Genomic DNA, 23,989 nt, shown 5'->3' with positions numbered 1-23,989 from the left:
CCCTCAACTGAAGAATGGATAAGGAAAATATGGTACATTTACACAATGGAGTACTACACAGCAGAAAAAAATAACGACAGCTTGAATTTTGCAGGAAAATAGATGGAGCTAGAAAACATTATTTTGAGTGAGGTAACCCAGACACAGAAAGACAATTATCACATGTACTCACTCATAGGTGGTTTTTAAACATAAAACAAAGAAAACCAGCCTACAAACCACAATCCCAGAGAACTTAGACAACAATGAGCACACTAAGAGAGACTAACATAGATCTAATCTACATGGGTAGTAGAAAAAGACAAGATCTCCTGAGTAAATTGGGAGCATGGGAACCTTGGGGGAGGACTGAAGGGGGAGGGGAAAGGCAGGGAGGGGAGCAGAGAAAAATGTAGAGCTCAATAAAAATCAATAAAAAAAAGAAAAAAAAGGATGAACTGTAACTTAGTTCTATATTAAATCTGTAGTTATCTACATATAAATACATTTAGTTTGCTCCCTAAACCTAAATGTGCTTATATTTATTTTGCACATGATTATTCTTATGTAAAAGTCATCAATAACTCAAATTTTGAATTAGTAGCCACCAGAGGTTTTAGTGCACTTAATTTCAACTTCCTATTCAAAAACTTGTTTTTAATGTGATAGACAGAAATGTAGCTGACAAATAGCACACTAGAAGCAAACAATTCACTGGATTACCAGATCTTTCTCTGAAATGGCCTTCTGCTTGTTCTGCTGTTCTTCAATGTGTTTTTTCTCCCCGTCTGCTGTTTTAGTCACTGCAGCAGCTTCTTTGGGACATGAGTTTTCTTTGGATGTTAAAGCCTAGGAGACACAGCACTCAACTAAAATAAAACAAGTAACGCAAAATGCATCTGTATTAGACCCAAAACGCAATTAAATAGAGTAAAATGTCTGCTACCCTCAAACACTGGGATACTTTCTACTTGCATTCAGTCTTTCTACTTATTAAAGTAAAAGCAGTATTGTGTAAATATGTAAAATAAATTTAATATGCTGCCTGTTTCAATAAAATGAGCTGTAGCCAGCAAATATAGTTTATCATTTAAACTCCAAATATTTGTCAAATTTCTACATAGTCCGGGCACTATTTTAGGTGCTGTTTTTCAAGCATAAAATAACTGAGATCACATTACTAAATTTCCTAGATTTATTATTCAACTATTATTTGACCTAATATGTAAGAAAATACCCTTTGCAACAATAATGAAGTTGATATACTTATCATCAATTTTATATGCAATAAGTAATATTTAAAACCAGATTTCCTCAATGACTGTCACACTTTTCACAATGTGCCAAGACTGCAAAACAACTGCCGCTTTAATTCAAAGGCCAAGAGTACGCAACTGCTCTCTGCCATCGGAGCACCGATCCCCCATTTAATAACATCTACGATCCTTTTTTTCTTTTGGTCGCAGACTCATTATGTAGCACAAGGTGGCCTCAAATCTGGGCGCTCACATCTCTCTTGTCCCACATGTCAGTCACTGGAGTGAGCCACCATGTCTGATGATTCTATTATAAAGTTAGTAATTTTACTAACATACAGCTTACACAGCAGAGAATCACATAATATGCAAACATAAATAATCACTGAAATAATTTTAAAACTGGGCTAGTTAAAAGCAATTGCGGGTTTTGCAGAGGACCCAGGTTCAATTGTTAGCACCCACATCAGTGGCTTACAACTTCCTATAACTCCAGTTCCAAGGGATCTAGTGCCCTCTACTGAACACACATGTGCACATAATTGAAAATAAATCTTTAAAATTTTTTAATTTTTCAATTAAAAAATATCTTTAAAAAAGAAAAAAATTTAAAAACTGTCATTTGGGAAAAAAGAGGCAACAGTTTCAGAAATCTCAGCCAACTTTTTTCTTTAAACCATACTTTATTTTATATATATATACATATATATATTATATTATAGCAATACAAATTACGTATAATGAAATGATTTGATGATACTTCAAACAGAATTCAAAGAAATAAAATTATTAAGAATCATTATTTCTAAGTAAATCAATGTTAGCCAATTTATAAAAAAGCTTATGAGTAGGGGCCATATCTGTAGAGTGTCCCCACCTTACCAGTTAGGGTTGTATCTCTACAATACCTCTGCCTTGCCAGTTTGGTTAAACTGTATAGTACATGAAATAACTTGGGAAAGCACTGGGAAGCTGAAGCTTGCACAAGTTGCCTGAGCTATGTACTGAAATCCTAAAACAGACATCTACTGTGGCTGGGAGGCTGATGACACAGCTCAGCAGTTAAGAGCACTATGTGATCTTCCGAGTTCAAGACCCAGCTGATGACATGGCAGCTCACAAACATCCGTAACTCTGGTTCTAGGAGGCCCGACGTTCTTCTGACCACCAGAGGCACCAGGCAAGCATGTGCATATAGGCAAAATGCTCAGACACATAAAAACAAATAAATATGCTTTTTAAAAAATCTATAGTATATATACAATCTAAGCAAAAAGTTTCACCTTCATGATATAAAAGTCAAACCTGATGTACTTAAATGTTTATCATTTACCTGATCAATTTTCCTGAGTTCATTTGTTGCTTCAAAGTTATCTGGTTCCAGTTCTAATACTTTTTCATAATCTAAGTAAAACAGAAGATAGAGAATTTTTTAAAAGGAGGATATTTTACAACTTGTACAAAACCATAGCAATTATTCTACGATAAAATGAACTATCAACAGCTATTAATCTACTAAGCATTTTTCATTCTCTCTCAGGCAGACAGAACCCTAAGAAAACCCTTCTGCAAACCATCTTCCACCAGCTCCCAGGCAGTTGTGTCATCATAAAGTGTATACCACCAAGTCACACAGAACATCCATGCAACATCAGTTTTATTCATACAGGGCTTGTTATGGAATAACAAGACAGCGTTTACTAATAAATAAAAACACTTTGTTCTGTGTCCTGCCTCACAACAGTCAACAAGATGACTTCACCTTTATTTCTTTCGCAGATGAGAACTAAAGGTCAGAAGACATGAGTCACACGTGCCGTTCCAGTGTTCAATTATGTAAAAGTCTGAAACAAAGTCTGATCACAGCAAACAATGCATTCTTCCCAAAATAAGAAGGCACTGTTTAGATTACTGAAAGGACTGGCAAGTTGGCTCAGCAGGTAAAGGCACCCACTGTCAAGCCTGACAATTGAGTTTGATCCTTGGGAGCCCTGCCCACCCTTGAAGGAGAGAACCGACTCCCTCAAGCTATTCTCCAGCATCCACTCACGCTGAGACATGCACACACACCCAAACACACCTGTATTTTTTTTAACTGTAAAATAATTTTTTTTTAATTGCCAAAAAGACAAGCTTTGTTCAAAACACTAAGTATAAAGGGCACTATACTTATTAGTATTCTCTGTATTCTATGTGTTACCGAATGAAGAAATACTTAAATGATGACCTAAAAAAATGAGTACCTTTTCTGGCCTCCTCTAACTTCTGCAGGGCAAACCGAGCAGCACCTCGTCTGGCATAAGCTTTGGTGTAAGTCCTACTTAAGGCAATTGCCAAATTACAGTCAGACTCAGCAACAGCAAATCTGCAATTCAAAAAAAAAATAAAATAAATGAGGTTATAAAAATAACTTAACAGACAAAAACTTCAAAATTAATTTCTGAAATTACACAGTAAGTTCCAGGCTACAAAATGAGATCTTGTCTCAAAAAAGAAAAAAGAAAAAAATGAAAGAAAGAAAGAAAGAAAGAAAAGAAAAATTAAAATACAAACAAAAATTTAGAAACCCAATCTCTACACACACACAACCACTCACACGTGTGTAGAAAGCCCTTACTTTTTCAATCTAAAGTAAGCTGATGCTCTGTTTGTTGGCAACACAGGATTATACGGGTCAGCATCCATGCCTTTTGTGTAGCATTCAATAGCTTCATCATATTTTCCTTGTTTGAAGTATTTATTGCCCTGAAAGAAAAGAGAATCAAGCAAAATGGGTTGAGTCCATGAGCTCTGCCAAAGGAATGAAAACAGTCCGCGTTGCTTTCCTGGACAGCACCAGCTCACAGGGAGCCTTTCAACACCACTGAGGATACAGAGCTAAAAAAAACCTCCAATACTTTGGACTCTGCTCCCAGGCTGCTTCTGTTCTAGGGGGTCAGGGGACAACAGGACACCTCTAAGTGTCCTAAAGCTCCTTAAATCACCTGTCCTCTTGGTCAGAGAGGCCACAGATTTCAGAGTTGGACTGTAAGCAGTTCACTCTACAAAGAGGGTCCACACCAAGAAAAGTGCCCTAAATGCTTCTAAGAAGTCTTGTTGCTTACAAGACCTTGACCTATGCGCACAGATGCCACAATGATAAAAGATGATTGGAAGAGCCAAGAGACCTTAAGTAAAAGAAAAAAGGTTGATTTTTGGCAACCTGTATGGTCTTGCACCCAGCAAGAAGTATAGCTAAAAAGTAAAATGACTGGTAATAATTCAGAACAAACAATTTGACAGACTTTTCAAAGGGACAGACAGCAATAGTTCAGGACATCCCCATTAGCCCTAAGTGTGAGATGCTAACATGGTAGGTAGCACTCATAGCAAGCCTAGCGGTAATACAATATGTTCCATTTCTAATTTATCGGTGGTTACAGTGTTACTGTATGGTTTGGTTGTTACACTGTTTCTCTTCCTGGGCACTGTTGATATGCATCAGTGATAATAATCTCAAACTATTTTCCTTTTAATTTATTCCACTTCTTAAAACTACCCTTATGTTTTGCTATAGTATTGATATGTCACTATCAGTATGTTCTTTTTACAGTCCATGGGCTCTCACACTTAGAAGATGATAAAAACAGATGTACTGCGAACCTAACAACCGGAACAATATGTGCTGGTCTTCTAAGATCTGCATGCCCTAATTAAATCTCTCCCAGATTCTGCCTTGATGCCTTAATGATTTATTGACATCACAGTTCTCAGGCCCTGATATTTTTAGTTCTAACCTTAGCAACAATTCCCTATATGTTTTATTACTTATATATAGCTTGATGCCCCAAGCAATGACATCCTCTCCTCCAGATTACCTTCAAATGACAACCCACAAAGCTACAGCCCAAGTTCTCTCATGTCCCACTTAGGGAACATGGGTTGAAACTTCTGATGCCTTGATGGGGAGGCTCCATGCCCCTGTTCAGTATCAGAAGCATTGAGGATTAAGAAATCAAAGTCTCACAGGGGCAAATTGAGGCAGGACAGAAAGACAGGGAAAATTATTGAGATATGAGAAGAAAAAGAAACCTTTCACCCGAGAGTCTCTCAGTAAAGCCTCACATTAGCTGAGAAGTAAAAATTCTTGAACAATTAACATTTGCTATGAAGGTTGCTAACATAAAAATACTATTCTCTTAAAATATCAGTGGCCCACACTTAAAGCTTAAATGCGTAAGACCTTGGGTAAGGCCTGATTCCTTCCCTAGACACTCTTGAGAATCTACTAGTAGTTAGAAAACTACTACAGAGTTAGCAACAACTACTCTGTCTACAATGGAGATGTCCTACCTTCCTGCATCCCTGTGGTCCACATTCTACATCACCAACAGTACTTCTGCCAGGTGCCCCTGGAACCCACCTTGTCATCTCATTTATGTTTCTTAGCAATCTTTAAAGACACCTTCAAAACCCACCCATCCTCACATCTGACTGCTAGCCCACACCCACGCTCTGGACTTTCTTTCCTTCTGAGCACCCTTCTTAACTCTTCTACTTAAGCCTGTTTTAAAATATCTCTATTAACCCTCCTCTCCAAGAGAAATGAGAGATACTAAATGTCACAAAAGTAACCAAAGATGGCCTGTGCTATGGAGAAGTGGAAGGTAACAATTATACCAACAATCACACGCTCATTTCAAGACGCTACTGTCTACCACTGAAAGCATGAATAATCCCAGATGTGGTCCAAGCACTTGGAATCAATTCACTGAACACATCAACACTGGAGATTTAGCAACATTTCTGTTCCCATTGTACAGCTAAGAAAGTGGGCTATAAGAAGTTTAAAGAACTTGTTACAGATTTAGAACCAGGCAATTAATCTGGCTCTAAAAATATGCTCCTGGCCAAACAAGGATATAGCCAATAACAATTTCAAATGTGAAGATCCCCAGAACCATGCTAAGAGTTTTAGAATTTGCATAATCTTATATACAGCCTTCCTCTAAGGAATCTAAAACTAGCCTAAGGTACCTTTTCTTTTAAAATGAGAGCCTTCTGGGAATCCACGCGAACACCGTCATCTTCTGACTCTGACTCTTGCGACACAGAATCGTGGGTGCTATCTTCTTTGTCTAGTTCATCGAGGATACTGTCCTGAAATCATAAGCAGAGCAGTGCTCATACTTGCGTGGAAATTAAGAAAATCAGTTACCTTCAACAGAACTTAAATCGTTAGGATCTAGGGCCTTACATAAACATCAATGAAAGCCAAATAATCTCCTTCAATTAAGATTACAAACGGAGGGGCTGGAGAGATGCTCAGCAGCTAAGAGCAGTAGCTGCTCTTGCAGAGGACCTGGGTTCAGTTTCCAGCACCTACACCCACATCAGTTACAACCACCTTTAACTCCATTTCCAGGGATCTGACACTTCTGGTCTCAGGGTACTCATATTCATGTGCACACACACATATGCAGACACACATACCTACATATAGTAACTAAAAATAAATTTTCACAAAAAGAACCAGCTCTTGAGTCAGGCGTGGTGGCACACACCTCCCAGCACTCAGGAGAGAGAGGAAGGTGGATCTATAAGTTTGAAGCCAGCCTGGCCCACAGACTTCCAGGACTTACAGAGATCAGGGATACAAAAGGGGAGAAAAAAGAATCAACTCTGGGAGACAGTGAGATGGTTCTGTGGGTAAAGGTGCCTGCCACCAAGCCTGATGACCTGAGTTCAATCCCCAGGGCCTACGTAGTGGAAAGAAAAGCTCACCAGCTGTCCTCTGACTCCACATGCATGCATGGCATGTGCATGCCCACACACACACACAAACAGAATCTGACTTAGACTAAGTATAGTATAGTAAGTAGCTCACACATCTAATCCCAGCACTCAGGAGCTCAGGCAGGAGTATTACTGTGAGTTTAAGACTGGCCTGGGTTACAGTGTAAGAGTTCCCCATCTCCAATACATTGTCCTTCTCAAAACACATAATATCTATTATATATATGATTTAAACTCATAAAGTTCAGTCAACACAATCTGCATATCACAAATAGCAATGAGGTATTATGAATGATATGACAGTTTGCAAAATTTATACACTATTGTTACTAAGCACCCAGTAACAAAGAAAGGGTTTTTTCTTTTTTACATTTATGTAATGAGTTCCAGATCAGTCATAACTACATAGCAAAACCCTCCTCCTCCCCACTCTCTCCCTCTTCCCCTGCCCCCTCTGCAAGTGTGTACACACACACACACACACACACACACACACTTGAGTCAATTATCTTTGGTTTAATTAACAAAAATAACAACACAATTTATTGGGAAAACTGTTCAATGAAGAATGAACTATGACCAGCAAGTCCCCTCTTAGGTGCTTATATCCTTAAACCTGTGTGAGACTACTCATAGCATGCTTATCCACACGACTTCAAACTGAAAACCCTGTGTACATCAACAAGAGAATGGACACATGTTGCAATGAATCCACACAACAGAATGAAACAACAAACAGTACCACTACACTGTAATGACACAGACCAACAGCAAACAAAGCTAACAAAGGAAACCAAACACAGGAGTGCACACTGCATATGACATTTATATAAACTCTAGAACACAGAACTATAGTAACCTAGAGTATGAGAGGTCAGAAGAGCTGCGGCTTTGAGGGATTATCTAACAGGGAGGCTTCTGGGATACTGAAATGCTTTACAACTGGAAAGAATACGGTTTTTCTATGTCTATATAGGAAGAAAATTTAGAACACTATTCACTTAACATTGGGAATTTATGTGCATTATACTTTAGTATATATATTAAACAGAAAAAAATCAAAGACAATAACATAAAATTAACAGCAGCTACTGTCTCTACACATGTGAAAAGAAAGAAATGGACAATAGAGCTTCACAGCACGGGGAAGTCTCCTGTAGACTGTTAAGCACATGTATTAATTTCATTATTGTACTCTAGAACATGTATATATCTCCATACATTTTTTTCAAATGAATAAATATATAATACATGCTATTTACTCCAAGCTAGAGTCAAACTCCTAGCAATCTACCTGCTTCAGCCTCTCAAGAGGTGTTTGCACCAAGACACCTAGCTATTAAATAATATGATTTTTTTAAAGATTTATTTAAATGGTGTGTGTGTGTGTACATACCACATGTATACAGATGTCTGTGGAGATAAGATGAGAGAATCAACCGTGGAACTGGAATTACAGGCAGTTGGGAGTTACCAGGTAGGTGCTAGAAAGTGAACCCAAGTCTTCTGCAAGAGCAGCAATAGCTCTTAATGGCTGAGCTATCTCCAGCCCCACCCACTACTTTTTAAAAGACCATATTCTGGAGAGCTCAGATGTTCCCCCAACACACAGATCACCCCAGCTGGGTTGGGTGATGGCTTACACCACATCACCTCCATGGAATGGGACAAAAGAGTCTCACCTGAGTATTCAGCCTGTGGCCTGGGGAAGGGATAAGAGCACACAGAGGTGAGGGAAAGCTTGAGGGGACTCCATCTATGTGGCTATGGGGGACACTCACACCCTTGTTGGATAGGGCTTTCCAGATACAGCTGGTTTGGGGAGGAGTATCTACAGCCCTGGAGGCAGTTCTTCATCTAGGCTCTGTAAGAAAACCCAACACATTCGTGGATTCCCCAGAGCAATCTTTGGCAGAACTGTGCCTCAGGTTGTCATCTGGACCTTAGGAGGAAAAGTAGACACTATTTTATATTTCTCCCAGAAAAGAAATTGTAACAACAGACTAAATAAATCTTTTTGAAAATAAACAAAAAGACCAAGCATGGTAGTTTACGTCTTTAAACCCAGTACTTAGGAGAAAGCAACAGGCAGATCTCTGGGGGTTCAAGACCAACCTGGTCTAAAAGAAATAAAAGAAAAAAAAAATAAAAGGCAAGCAAAATAACACATAAATGGGGCTACAGAGATGGCTAAAGGCTACATTATGAAGAGGAAGAGACCTGGCCAGTCATCCTCATCCACTCAGACCATAAAATCCAATATGGACAAGTTTAACAGAAACACCTAGGTTAAAGTCCCAGAATCTGACAGTGCCCCAGGACCTCCATGTCCTAAGAGCAGAACAAATGATGCTTCTCTCTTAAAGCCAAAAGAAGGGAGGGGAACTGATAGAAATGGACAGGAAAGGCACTTCCTCACACCAAAAAGAGTCACAACAGGGACCCGAGAACACTAAACACAGTCTGGGGAACCGGCTTGCTCATGCATGAGCTCAGTCACTTCAGGTGGGATGTCATTGGACTGACAGAAACACATTGGACAGGAACACAAGAATGTGTAGTAAACGGATGCAAGATTATAAACTCAGGTGGAGGGGAAAACACGCAGCAGGTGGAGCTTTAGTGCTGTCCAGTTTGGCCCAAAAATGCATGCTCGGGTACAGACCTGTAAATGACCAAATTATATCAGCCAGATCTCAGACAATAACACATTCAGTAACTATCATATAGGCATATGCTCCAACAGCAGAAGCAGAAGTGAATGTCATCAATAGTTTCTACACAGATCTACAGAACAAGGCAAGCAGGGCACATAAGAATGACATACTAATGATTATGGGTGACTTCAATGCAAGAGTGCAATCTGGAGAAAGAATGAACTATAGTGTCATGGGAACATATAGATTGGGACAAAGGAACGACAGCAGGAAACAACTGCTTGACCTCTGCTATGCAAATGATTTGTACATATCCAGCACAAAATTCAAGCAGGCCAACTATCAAGATGCTGGACATGGGAATCCCCTGACAAACGCACATACAGCCAAGCTGACTACATTCTGTCAGGAGGAAGCTCTTATCTAGCATACAAAACAGCTGATCATTTCCTAGTGCTGACTTAGGGTCAGATCATCAACTTGTTATGGCCAACATTCAACTGAAATGTAGGAGAGGCACACCAGACAAGACGAACTGGAAGGTTGATTGTAAACAACTGATGAACACAGCTGTACAGAGAGAGTACAAGAGAACCGCTGAAAAAAAAGACAAGGGAAATCATGAAACAACCCTTACTAATATAGAAAGCGAATGGGAGAAAATCAAAAGAGCTACATAGGAGGCTCCCAAGGAGACGCCTGTATGCAAAAAGGGCAACACCAGTAGACAATCAACCTGGCAGAAAAAAGAAGGAAGCTAAAGAGCAAACAAGACAATCAGCAGGCAGCAGGACACAACTATCTGTGCAGGGAGGTCTAAAGAGCTAAGAAGGATGGAGAGCTGTGCATACAATGTATATGCAAAGAGGTGGAAAAGGCTAGACTCCATAATAAAACACATCTTGTCTATGAAGCTATCAGATGGATAACTGCCAGATATGCTCCTCAGATTCGGGTGATTAAAGATGGGCAAGGTCATTTATTAGCAGAATCAGAGGAAGTAGAGCAAAGATGGAGACAATACTTTGACACCCTATACAATGACCCTAATGCTGTCAGTGTAGACTCCAACAAGAAACACTTTGGCAGTCACTCCAACACCAGAGACGATGAGGAACTATTAAATATTGATGGGAGCAAGATAGAGAAAGCTATCAAGAGAGTGAAACACAGGAGGGTTCTGGGAGAGGATGACATCATGGTGGAGGAGCTGAAGTGCCTACAATAGCTCAGCGGCCTAGGCGCTTCTCAGACTCTTCAGAGATATGGTAACATGAAGTGATTCTCACAGAATAGAAGCACTCAGTCATTAGTCCCACAGACAAGAAGGACAAGCTGGACTGCTCAAAACACAGGGGCATTAGTTTGTTGTACCATAGCAGCAAGACCTTCTCCATTATCCTGCAAAGGATCAAGGGCAGAACAGAGGAAGTCCTAGCAGTGGCCAGTGTGGATTCAGAGCTAACAGGAGCAAAACTGAGCAGATCTTCACTCTGAGGCAACTGACAGAAAATACAAAGAATTATCTGTTACATGAGCTTCAGAAAGGCATTCTATAGCATTTGGAGGAAAGGATTTTAGCAAACAATGAGGTTCTACAGGTACCCAGAGAAAATCTTAAGAATACTAGAAAATGCCTATAAAGACACCTTTGCAAAGTCTGCGGAGAACTAAGTGATCAGTTTAAGACAATCTTAGGAGTTGCAGGGATGCATCCTCTCACCACTGCTCTTCAATATAGTCCTAGGATTAATAATAGCAACAGCCCTGGAGGATGAGGAGATTGGCGTGCAGACAGGTGGTGTGAGAATCAATAACTTGTGTTTTACTGACGATACAGCACTAGTTGCTGAAAGTCTGAATGAGCTGCAGGCCATGGTGAATAGAGTGGTGAGAGGAAGTGAAAGCCTTGGTGTGAAAGGAAACATCGGAAAGACTGAGATGCTACACTTGGGAAGGGAGCATAAGGATTTTAACATTGTAATAAAAGAATCAGAACCTCAAGCTAACAGTCAACTTTGTCTATCTGGGAGGAAACCTCAGTTCAAAGGAGGGATCTATTTCAGACTTCAAGAGGCAGATAGGGATAGGGAGGGCTGCATTTCAGGCACTAGGAAAGGTTTGGTCAGCAAGAGACTTACAACAACAAAATCACAGGTTTATGAGACATTTGTCTTGAGCTGCCTTCTTTACAACTCTGCAAACTGGACAATGAAATGCTCCTCAGAACAGGAGCTGATGTGTTTGAGATGGCGTGTCTCAGGAGGACTCTAAGTGTCACACAAAGAGATGACATTAAGAAACATCTCCATCTACAGAAGGAAGTAAACTACAGGATACGGCAATAGCACTTGAGATACTTTGGCCATGTTATGAAAATGAATGATGGCGATACCCAAAGACAACACTGCTTAGAGGAGTGCATGGGATGAGGCAAAGAGGAAGTTCCAAAAAACAATGGATAGACAACATAAAGGAGGACTGTGGAACCTTGGGTATGACAATAACACGAGCATCTAGGACTGCCCAGGATAGGAACAACTGGAGAACCACCATAAACGGGCTGCCCATGCATGCTGAGGCATTGCTAGGACACTGATGATGACAGAAATGGTTCAGCCATTAATAAGAGTACCTGCTGCTCCTGCAGAGAACCCAGGTTTATTTCCCAGCACCCACAGCTCACAACTAACTCCTTATCTCTGGTTACAGAAAATTTGACTCTGTCTTCAGGTCTCTGTACACAAGTGGTACATTTACAAAGATGCAAGCAAAACGCACATACACACAAAACTAAATAAATCTTCTTACAAAAAAAAAAAAAACCCATATATTCTAAATAGGGTTTCACCTCTCTCCCCAAATATAGACACTTCTAACCAGATCACTTTAAGAGGTGTGATTCCAGAATAAGGTAGGCTAACTGGCTAATAGGTTCACAAACTAACGTGACAGTAGATGTCTGGAGCCTTGGGATAGGTTCTGAGGCAGAGCATGTCTTACCATTGAGTGAGTCATACATGGGAAATAAGATACACACAGTACTCAGTAGCTATCTCAGACCTAGGAAAGTGAAGCCCTCCATCAGAATGGCCTGCAGGCAAGTCTGTGTGGTAATCTTTTTATTAATGTCACTATGGGCAGAACCAGTCCTGTGCAGGTGGTCCAGGTTTGCATAAGAAAACAGACTGAGCATCAGATCTCATTACAGATGGTCGTAAGCCATCATGTGGCTGTTGGGGATTGAACTCAGGACCTCTGTAAGAGCAATCAGTGCACTTAACTTCTGAGCCAGGTGGATCTCTGCAAGTTCAAGGCCAGCCTGGTCTACAGCACGAGTTCCAGGAAGGCTCCAAAGCTATAAAGAGAAACCCTGTCTCAAGAAATTAAAAAAAAAAAAAAAAGGAAGAAAGCAGGCTGAACAAGTTATTAAGAGTAAGTCAGTGAGCAGTGTTCCTTTATGCTCCTCCCTGGCTTCCTCTGATGATGCACTCTAAACTATAGGATGTAACCAGCCTTTTCCTCCTTGAACAGCTTTTGGTCAGTACTTCATTCATCACAGTAGCAGAGAAGCAAACCAGGACACGTGCTTGCATTGCAGCTGACATGGTGGTATGTACCTGTCTACAATGTGCCTGGCACTCCTGAAGCTGAGGCAAGAGAATCACAAGTTCAAAACTAGCCTGAACCACATTAGAACAAACACCTTCCCCACCACAAAAAGAGAGAGAAACACAGACCACACAAACACTATCATTTTTTGTATAATCTGTTACTAGTATCTATGCCAAGAAATGTTTATCTAACTACTAAGAAGTACATAACTAGATAAACTTACCACATCAAGCTTTGCCCAGGCATCATAATCGAAAGATTTTATTCTGTTTTTCGTGTTTTCCTCTTTGGTTTTTTTGGAACAATCTTTAGCTTTGCCTTTCTTCTTTTTCCTAAAATTCCCATTTCGAATAGGAGGTAAATTCTAGACAAGAGAAAGAAAAACAAAAGCTTTGAGCACTTTGACACTTGGTTACTTTTGTATACTAACAATGTATGAAGTTATCACTAAATGATACTTTCTTTTTTGTGTGTTTTTTTTTTTTCTCGAGTCAGTGTTTCTCCGTAGCTTTTTTGGTTCCTGTCCTGGAACTAGCTCTAGTAGACCAGGCTGGCCTCGAACTCACAGACATCCGCCTGCCTCTGCCTCCCAAGTGCTGGGATTAAAGGCGTGCGCCACCACTGCCCGGCTTGCTTTTTGGTTTTTTTTTTTGAGACAGGGTTTCTCTGTATAAGCCTGGCTATCCTGCAACTCACTCTGTAGACCAAGCTGGCCTCCAACTCAGAGATCCGCCTTCCTCTGCCTCCTAAGTGATGGAGAAAGGTCATTGGCTAATAAAGAAACTGGCTTGGCCCATTTTATTGGTTAGAACATAGGTGGGTGGAGTAAACAGAAGAGATGCTGGGAGGAAGAGGAAGTGAGGTCAGACTCTGCTCTGCTCCCGGAGAGACTCGACAGCTCTGCTCTCTGGAGCAGAGATGCCAGGCTCCGCTCTCCCAGGCAGCTCCGACCCAGGATGGACGTAGGCTAGAATCTTCCTGGTAAGCGCACCTTGGGGAGCTTACACAGATTATTAGAAATGGGCTAGTCCAGGTGTGAGAGTTAGCCGTGAAGAGGCTGGATATAATGGGCAAGCAGTGTTTAAATGAATACAGTTTGTGTGTTGTTATTTCGGGCATAAGCTAGCAGGCGGCCGGGGTGCTGGGGACGCAGCCCCGCCGCCGCTCTTATTTCAACACCTAAGTGCTGGGATTAAAGTTCTGTGCACCATGCCTGGCACTAAAAATGATATTTTCAAATACAAAATTTTTTTTCTCAATTTAATTTGCAAGTGCATCATTTTATCGTATTGATTATGAGGACTGGAGAAATAGCTTGGTGGGTAAGAGCACTTGCTATGCAAGCAAAAGGACCTGAGTCTGCATGCCTGTAACTGTAGTGGGAAACAGAGACAAGCAGATCTCAGGAACTCTCAGGCCGGTCAGCTTAGCTGCTACAACACTGGATATGGCAGGTCACTGAAAGACCTTGTGTCCAAATACAAGGAGTGAGACATGTACCACATGGGCACATGCATGAGCATGCACACCTAGGCATACAAAACACATACACACAAAAAAAGCAGTGATTGTAAGTTCAACTCATTATTTGATGAATGCTGCAGATTGTTCAGTCACAAAAGTATTAACCTGAAGTCTGAATTATGCCTTTAAATTTATAACTCTAAATTCAAACTTCAAAGCCTTCCTGATTTTCAGTTAGTAGGATAAATGAGCACAAGTTCAAAGGCAACCTGGCATGCTAACAACTGCTACATACAGCATGAAAACCTAGCCAGATTTTAAACACACCAGCTTAATACAAATAGCTCAACCTAACTAGGCATGGTGGCACACACTTTTTATCCTAGCACTCAGGAAGCTGAGGCAGGCAGATCCCTGTGAGTTCAAGGCCAGCCTGGTCTACAGAACTAGTTCCAGGATAGCCAGGGCAACACAGAATCCCTGTCTCAAAAAAAAAAAAAAAAAAAGTACTATCACATGACTATCTTTTCAATAAACACCAAGATTTAGAATATCTTATGATAGTTAACACATTATTCAAACTCAGTAAGCAGAGTCTCTGAAAATGTTAACGGTGACATAAACCACTCCAATCTCAGCATTTTTATGTTTTGTTAACAGGATCTCATGTAGCCCAGGCTGACTCAAACTCTCTACATAGCCAGGAAGGACCTTAAACTCTTGAGCTTTCTGCCTCCACCTACTGAGTACTAGGATTACAGGCAATTTCAGGCTTTTCAGAACACATTTTACAAGGTCACACTTTCTTAAAAAATAAATTTCTGGATCAGTAACGTGCTTGGCAGGTGAAAGTGCTTGTCATCAAGTTCACTTCCTGGACCCCACAGAGAACCAACTCCAGGGAGCTGCCTTTGACTTCTAATCATGCCTGTGGCATGCTGGCACACGTGCACACACACATACATTTTACACACACTAATAACAAATTATATTAATAGAAACCTTCATTTACCTCTTCTGGAACACCACTTTGTCTTCTTAGTTCCAGGTCCTTTTGTTTAATGTCATTTTCCCAGTGCTCTAAATCCCTCATGAAATCTTGCAATTCCTCTGCATTTTGTTTCACTTGTAGCTGTAATTCAATGGCTTTACTTGTTGAAGTCATTCTGACCTGCAAAGTTTTGAGTACACACCCTATGGTAAGAATTGGGATGACAGATGCTTAAATTCACAATGGAGATGCAGCTCCATAAATCCATCATAATTTAATGGTTCTGTGAAATAGAAAACTGCATTTAAACTTGCTGTAGTGGTACATGCCTGTGACGCCAACCCTCAGAAGACTGAGGCAGTAGTGTCAAAGGTCCAAGGTCACTCTGAGGTGCTCAACAAGGCCATTTGTGTTGGTCATTACTATGCTGGCGTGGCATAAATAAACATAAATCAGAGGGTAAAACAGTAGAACTGACTAAGTGTTCAAACCTCAGTTGGGCTTGGAAAAGCGGTCCAGTTAAAGGAGTAACGGGAAGGAAAAGGCAGCAGAGAGAACGCCAAGGGAATGAAGAGCTTAGACGTGGACACGGACAGATCCTGAAATGCCAGGCCGTGGGTGTTACATTCTAAAGGCCACGTAAAAGGACTAACGGGTAAAATAAAAATAACTTGATGACTACTTAGTGAGAAACTGGGAAATAAAGATTTAAATGATGTTCTAGATTTCTGCTTGGTAGGAATAGGTAATGTCATTTTGAGTCAAGAAATGAAATTTTGAGCAAGGTTGGAGTTGCCACTCAAGCCTGACAACTTATGTCCGATCCTGGTGCCCACATAAAGGTGCAAAGGGAAGACCAGCTCCACAAAGTTTTCTCTGACATGTATACCACAGCACATGCATGCACCATCACACATCAAACACACACACAGTAAGAAACAATTAAAATGTTTGAAAAAGAAAAGCAATTTTAAAATAGCAGAATGAGTTCAGTCTGGACTGCTGAATATTGAGTGTTTAGGGGTCATCAGAAGATAACCAGTAGGTAAGGGACTAGAGATAAATGTGGGGGACACCAGCACTAAAGTTTTGTTGTTGTTTTCGAGACCAGGTTTCTCTGTATAATAGTCCTAGCTGTCCTGGAACTCCCTTTGTGGACTAGGCTGGCCTCAAAGTCATAGAGATCTGCCTGCCTCTGCCTCTCTAGAGTCGGGATTAAAGGTGTGTGCTACTACTTCCTGGCAACACCAGCATTAATAAAGGTAGAAACTCATCATGCGTTTGAACATGCTTAGCCACTGTAACTGATGGAATACTTAAACAGGAAACTGGACAGAGCCCGAAGAACAGTAATATTTAGGGACCAGGAAGAGATGGCTACATCAGAAAAACTAGGCATCCAGACCTAGGGAGCTGAGAGGATATGAGAGCACTGTCACCAAAGACCTGAGAAAATTAGTTTGTTAAGTGGGAAGCAGTGCCAAATGCCACATGAGTGCACATACCTGAAAAGGCCCTATAAAGAATGAGAATATACATAGGATTTAAGGGTAAAAATGAGTTAAATAAATTATATTATATGGGACTAGGGTAACTTTGCATTTAATAATGTTAAGACTCAATCCCAGCACTTGGGAGGCAGAGGTAGGCAGATCTCTGTGAGTTCAAGGCCAACCTGGTCTACAAGACCTAGTTCCAGGACAGGCTCCAAAGCTACAGGGAAGCCCTGTCTTGAAAAAAAACAAAAACAAAAAAAATTTAAAAAAATGTTAAGACATTGAAGGCACAAGAAGACTATAAGCTGGGCACAGCTGGCCATTGTTTTCTATTCCAGTTCTTCAGGAGGTAGAGGGTGCATTACAAATTACGATCAATGGGACAACTTAACAGACCTTGCCTAAGAATAATTTTTAAAGGGTTAGCATGTGCCAACAATTGAAAAAGACTTTAAGTTCAATCCTGAAGACTGAAGGCAGGCAGGCAGGCACACAGACAGGCAGGCAGGCACACAGACAGACAGATAGATGAAAAGGAAGGGATAAAATGATAAGCCCGGGTACTTTAAGGTAGAAAAACTATGAGAGTGAGAATAGGGACATAACAGCTTTTTTCTCCCCACTAAAAAGAGACTGTTTGGGGTGCAATAGATCTTCTGACTCCTCTTCAACAACACAGTTTAAGCTTCAAGCAGTGTACACATTTGGTTATGCGCGTGCATTTCCTTCATAAACAAAACTAGTATAATATAATGCTTTTGCTGGATACAAACCAGCACAAATCGAAACAAGACCCTGAAGTGAGTTCAATAAATAACTAGCCGTGAGGTGATGCTGCACGCCTTTAATCCCAGCACTCAGGGGGCAGAGGCAGCCGGTTCGAGGCCAGCCTGCTCTACTACAAAGTTTATAGCAGGACAGGCAGAGCTACGGAGGGGGGCGGCACCATGAAATGCAGCAGAGCCCAAAGTGCTTCTTCCGCCACCCACCCGCCCTCGGGACCTACGACAGCCCGGTCTACAGACGGGATTCGTTACGCGGGCAACCAGAAACGTCCAGCGCCTGGCGAAACACCCTCACACCCTGGCCAACAGGAGGCGACCGTACGGCGGCTCCGAGGCGCCCAGCACCGTAGAGCCGGCTCCCGGTCAGGCCGAACGCGCAGGCCTCGGCGGCGCGCGGAGCTCACTCAGGAACCGGCCGCGCTGCCCCGCTGCCCGGCGACAGTCGCCACCTACTCCCGGCCAGGCGCAGACCGACCCCGCGCTCCCACCCGGCACCCCAAGCGCCCCTGCAGCCGGCGGTAACGGGAAAGCGTGCTCACCCGCCCCGGCCGTCACCACACACCCACCGCAGCCAGGGAGACGCGCGGCGTCACACGCCGCCGCCGGAGCCTTCCCACAAGGACTCGCGCGCCGCTCGCGCGTGCGCAGAGAGTTCGGCTCCCGCGCCCGGCAGGTCTAGGTCGGGTAGCTCGCGGACAAACTCGAGTATTTAAGTAAACTGAGTGTGAGAACCCGAAATGTGCGCCCATCCTGACGTATTCCGACCCCCGCTCCAAACAATAGGAATTTAAACTTCCCTCGATTGTGTCTCTGAGAGCAGCCTTGTTTTCAGCTAACAAGATGGTTGTAGCCTCTGCCTGAGGATCATAGAAAGTTACTTCTGAGAACGGTCTACACTGGTAACTGCTGTTTTCCCTCTAAGGCTTGCATTTGACTGCTTGTCTTCCTTGTACTTTTTGCTAGTAAGTAACCTTTTCTAAGAGTATCTGTGGATCTCAGGTTTGTGTGAGTCTTACCCTGGTTTATCTAAAACAGAGACTTTGAAACCTGTACCACTTGCTTCTGCTTCCTTTGTGAGTAAAATTTTCCCACTGCAACAACTCCCAGCACTCGAGAGACAGAGGCAGGTGGATCTCTGTGAGTTCGAAGCCAGCCTGGTCTACAGAGCTAGTGCCAGAACAGGCTCCAACGTTAGACAGAGAAACCCTGTCTCGAAAAACAAAACAAAACAAAAAAACCAAGCAAACAAAAACCAACTCTAGAATTGCACGCTGAAACAAACATGATTTTTTTTTAAAGTCCACAAACACACACCAGTTTTTCAAATGGAATCAATTTTATCATCCCCAATTAAGATCAATTAGTTATTCACAAATTTGACAACTTTAGAATCATCGCAGGAGGCAGGTGTGTGTGTGTGTGTGAGAGAGAGAGAGAGACAGAGACAGAGACAGAGACAGAGAGAGAAAGAGAGATCCACAAATGCTGATTTATGAATCTTATCCTAGAGGTCTGACATAATTAATCGGAAAACCAACCTCAGCATCAGACATTTTCAAAGCATGGGATACAACTGTGCAAGCTGAGAGCCACTAACCCAGGCTCCAGTCAATGAAAAACACCTTAGATCTTCCCTCACAAGGTCATATCATTAGAACCTTTCCCTCACTGTGTGACTGTTTATTTTAAATTCATTTAAAAGTAAAGAACAGAGGATGGAGAAATGTCCCCATGGTTAAGAATGCTGTCTGGGGACTGGAGAGATGGAGAGTTAAGAGCACTGTCTGCTCTTCCAAAGGACCCAGGTTCAATTCCCAGCACCCACATGGCAGCTCTCAACTGTCTGTAACTCCAATTCCAGAGGATCTGATGCTCTCCTCTGGCCTCCATCAGCATCAGGCATGCATGTGGTATGCATACATTTACACAAGCAAACAATTATTCACATAAAAATAAATATTTATAAAACTAGAGGATTAAAAATTTTGTTGATGGTATTGTGTTGATAAACTGTCTTTTAGCAACGTGTGATCAAGACTGGCCTTGAACTCATAATTCTCCTGCCTCTGCCTCTTCACCCACATCCTACTGTGTGCACAACCCCACAACCAGCAGAAACCATTGCAGGGAAAACTAGCTTTTAAAAAAATTAATGTGGCTTAGCATTCAGGAAAGAGAAGCAGGTGGATCTCTGTGAGTTCAAGGTCAGCCAGAGCCTTGAGCCTAAAAAATAAAAATAGAGCTAGAGAGATGGCTCAGCAGTTAACAGCGCTGGCTCACTGACTGCTCTTCCAGAGAACCGAGATTTGATTCCCATAGGTGGCTCACAACTGTCTGTGTAAAACTTTAAGACAATTCTGAAGTCATGTCTGAGGCCTCTCAGCAGTAGTGTTCCCCCCTCCCCTGGGAACCAAGGACATAACAACTATATATGCAAGTACTGAGACGTTTGGAACTTTCCATCTCCCTGAATAGGGGCAAGATAACTCTTAGGTGTTGACTCAGTTTCTGGTGTTTTGACTCAGTCCCTGGGAAGGAGGCAAAGTGACCAATACCAATATTACCAATAATTGGCTGGAGAGCGGTTGCCAGATCAGATGAGGTAAGGGGCATTTAGGTTGTTTCCAGGTTCTGGCTATGACAAACAAAGCTGCTGTGAACATAGTTGAGCACATGTCCTTGTGGCACAATTGAGCATTCTTTGGATATATACCCAAAAGTGGTATTATTGGGTCTTGAGGAAGGTTGTTTCCTAATTTTCTGAGAAATTGCCACACTGACATCCAAAGGGGTTGAACCAGCTTGCATTCCCACCATCAATGCAGGAGTGTTCCCTTTTCCCCACAACCTCTCTAGCATAAGTTGTCATCCGTGTTTTTGATCTTGGCCATTCTTACAGGTGTAAAATGGAATCTCAGAGTTGTTTTATTTGCATTTCTCTGATGACTAAGGATGTTGAACATTTCCTTAATTGTCTTTCAGTCACTTTAGATTCCTCTGTTTAGGTCTGTACTCCATTTTTTATTGGATTATGTGTTCTTTTGGTGTCCAATTTCTTGAGTTCTTTATAGATTTTGGAGATCAGACCTCTGTCTGATGTGAGGTTAGTGCATGCCTTTAATCCCAGTGCTCGGGAGGCAGAGGCAGGCAGATCTCTGTTAATTCTAGGCCAGCCTGGTCTATAAGAGCTAGTACCAGGACAGGCTCCAAAGCTACAGAGATACCCTGTTTCGAAAAACAAAACAAAAAAGAAAGAAAAAAAAAGGAAGGAAGGAAGGAAGGAAGGAAAGAAAGAAAGAAAGAAAGAAAGAAAGAAAGAAAGAAAGAAAAAAGAGAGTAGTTAAGCCAGGTGTGGTGGCACACACCTTTAATCCCAGCTTTCTGGAAGCAGAGGCAGGCTGATCTTTGTGAGTTCGAGGCCAGCCTGGTCTACAGAGTGAGTTCCAAGACAGCTAGAGCTGTTACACAAAGAAACTCTATCTCGAAAGAAGAAACAAACAAAGGGTTATTAATTAACTTCATTGTTGGTTGGTTGGTTTTTTTTTTTGGTTTTGGTTTGTTTGTTTTTCAGAATACTATGCAGCCCAGGCTTTCCTGAAAATTAATCTGTAGCCACAAATCTTAAACTCAGGTTCTTCCTACCTCACTGATGCAGATAGGTGGCGTTCCCTCACACAGGTTCTGGCCTCTAAGTACTAGGGCTATAGCGATGAACCACCCACGTTTACAAAGACAGCATTTGAGCTTTGGGACCCTCTATACCATTCGGTTGTGTGAAAGAAAGCCTCGAGTCAAAGTAACTTAAACACGACAGGAGATATTTCTCTATTACTTTTTTAAAGATATATTTATTTTTCAATGTCTGTGAGAGCACCTACGTGTATGTATATCATATGAGTGCCTGGTGAGGCCAGAAGAGGGTATCAGATCCCCTTGGAACTGGAGTTACAAGTGGTTATGAGTCATCTGATATGGGTGCTGGGAACTGAACCCAGGTCCTCTGCAAGAGCAGCAAGTATTCTTGACTGATGAGCCAGCTCTCCAGCCTTGCTATTTCTCCCTTATACAAGACCAAGTATAAACAATCCAGGACAGGTATGACAACCAGTGTCAGATATAAGGTCCTACTAAATCCCTGCTTCCTAGTGGGCACAGAGCTTTCACTCACAGCACAATCTCAAGCTCTGGCAGTCTTGTCTAAAATCAAGCAAGCAGGAAGGGACAAAAGTAAGACAACTCTTGACTTTTTAGGCATGCTTCCACAGGGGACAGACAGATGGTTTAGCTGTTAAGACTGCTTGCTGCTTGGGTGGTTTGAACAAAAATGACCTCCAAAGGGAGTGGCACTACTAGGAGGTGTGGCCTTGTTGGAGTGGGTGTGGCCTGTTGGAGGAAGTGTCACTGTGGAGGTAGGCTGTAAGGTCTCCTATGCTCAAGCTACACCTAGTGTCACAGTTTACTTCTTGTTGCCTACAAATCAGGATGTAGACTCTCAGCTCCTTCTCCAGCACATCTGCCTGTGTGCCACTGTGTCCCACCATAATGATAATGGACAAAACCTCTAAAACTAAGCCAGCCCAATTGAATGCTTTCCTTTTAATGCATGACTTTGCCATGGTCACAGTGTTTCTTCACAGCAATAGAAACCCTAAGACACTGCTCTTTGAGAGAAGCAGAGTTCTGTTCCCAGCACCCACACCCACACTGAGCAACACACAACTATCTTTAACTGCAACTCACTTGCACACGAGTGCCATTCACTCACACAGATACAAACACATACACATAAACAAAAATAATGCCCATCTTTTTTTTTAAAAGTTCCTTCCAAATGAGACATTGTCTATAAAAACACTGTTTATCACAGCCTGAGACACACTAAGATCTTAACAAATGTTACTTCTCCTGCAAAGCCTAGGTATGTGTTGAAATAAGGGCGGCAGGGCTGCGTCCCCAACACCCCGGCCGCTTGGCTAGCTCATGCCCGAAATAACAACACACAAACTGTATTCATTTAAACACCACTTGGCCCGGCTAGTTCCAGCTTCTTATTGACTAGCTCTTACATATTGTTCTAACCCATCTCTAATAATGGGGTGTGTAAGCACCCCAAGGTGTGCTTATCGGGAAGATTCTAGCCTCCGTCCATCCTGGGTTGGAGCTGCCTGGGAGAGCGGAGCCTGGCGTCTCTGCTCCAGAGAGCAGAGCTGTCAAGTCTACCCGGGAGAGCTGAGCATGGCATCTCTTGCTCCAGAGAGCAGAGCTGTCGGGTCTCTCCAGAAGCAGAGCAGAGTCTGACCTCACTTCCTCTTCCGCCCAGCATCCTATTCTGTTTTCTCCTCCACCTATGCTTTAACCTATCAGGGCCAGCCAAGCAGTTTCTTTATTGCTCAATGACCTTCCTCCATCAGGTATGGACGCTGGGTTATATTGGCTTCTTTGTATCTCTCTGTCTTCCAGTTGTCTAAAGGAGACTTTTAGAGAGAAGAAGAATCACAAGTATTAGGGATCAGTGGGCAGAAGTTAAAGTTAATCTAGGAAGGTGAATTGCCTCTCCCAGTGCAAAGCAAAATGTGCATAAGTCAGACAAATAGGGATACTAAGAAATATCAGACATACAGGAATAATAAACATGGACTGGAGAGATGACTCAGCAGTTTAGAGTTCTTGCTGCTTTTGAAGATGACCTGGCTTTAATTCCCAGGGCCTGCATGAGGATAGAGCTCACAACCACCTGGAACTCCTATTCCAAGGGATCAGACATCCTCCTCTGGCCTCCAGGGACCAAGCAGGCATACATGCAGAAAAAAATATTTACATATAAAATAACATTTTCAAAAGTATGGTGGCATACACCTTTAATTCCAGCACTAGGGAGGCAGAGGCCGCAGATCTCTGTGCAGATCTTCAAGGTCAGCCTGGTCTACATGGTCAGTTCCAGGTCAGCCAGGGCTACAAATATCCTGTCAAA

The 23,989-nt window shown here is 42.0% G+C and overlaps 2 protein-coding genes across 3 annotated transcripts in view; one reads left to right on the top strand and one right to left on the bottom strand.

Moving 5' to 3' along the window:
- Positions 1-18,634, bottom strand: part of Rpap3 (RNA polymerase II associated protein 3) — a 35,048-nt gene extending 16,414 nt beyond the window's left edge. The window contains exons 1-8 of one of the 2 annotated variants that reach the window (XM_050129824.1): positions 18,585-18,634; positions 15,759-15,917; positions 13,506-13,646; positions 6,252-6,374; positions 3,853-3,980; positions 3,479-3,600; positions 2,569-2,639; positions 703-828 (exon numbers count right to left, since the gene is read on the bottom strand). In XM_050129824.1, coding sequence (XP_049985781.1) covers positions 703-828; positions 2,569-2,639; positions 3,479-3,600; positions 3,853-3,980; positions 6,252-6,374; positions 13,506-13,646; positions 15,759-15,911 — 864 coding nt within the window. In that variant the 5' untranslated portion in view covers positions 15,912-15,917; positions 18,585-18,634. Of the gene's footprint in view, positions 1-702; positions 829-2,568; positions 2,640-3,478; positions 3,601-3,852; positions 3,981-6,251; positions 6,375-13,505; positions 13,647-15,758; positions 15,918-18,557 lie in introns of both variants that reach the window. The other variant, XM_050129833.1, reaches the window with a different exon arrangement.
- The window catches only part of Pced1b (PC-esterase domain containing 1B), a 538,744-nt gene that overhangs the window by 452,063 nt on the left and 62,692 nt on the right, over positions 1-23,989 (top strand). The window lies entirely within an intron of this gene.

Source organism: Alexandromys fortis, unplaced genomic scaffold (genome assembly GCF_014885135.2).
Source record: "Alexandromys fortis isolate MF-2015 unplaced genomic scaffold, M_Fortis_MF-2015_v1.1 scaffold_28, whole genome shotgun sequence".
NCBI lineage: Eukaryota > Metazoa > Chordata > Mammalia > Rodentia > Cricetidae > Alexandromys > Alexandromys fortis.
Note: the sequence above shows the minus strand (reverse complement) of the source record. Positions and strands in the feature narration are given on the sequence as shown.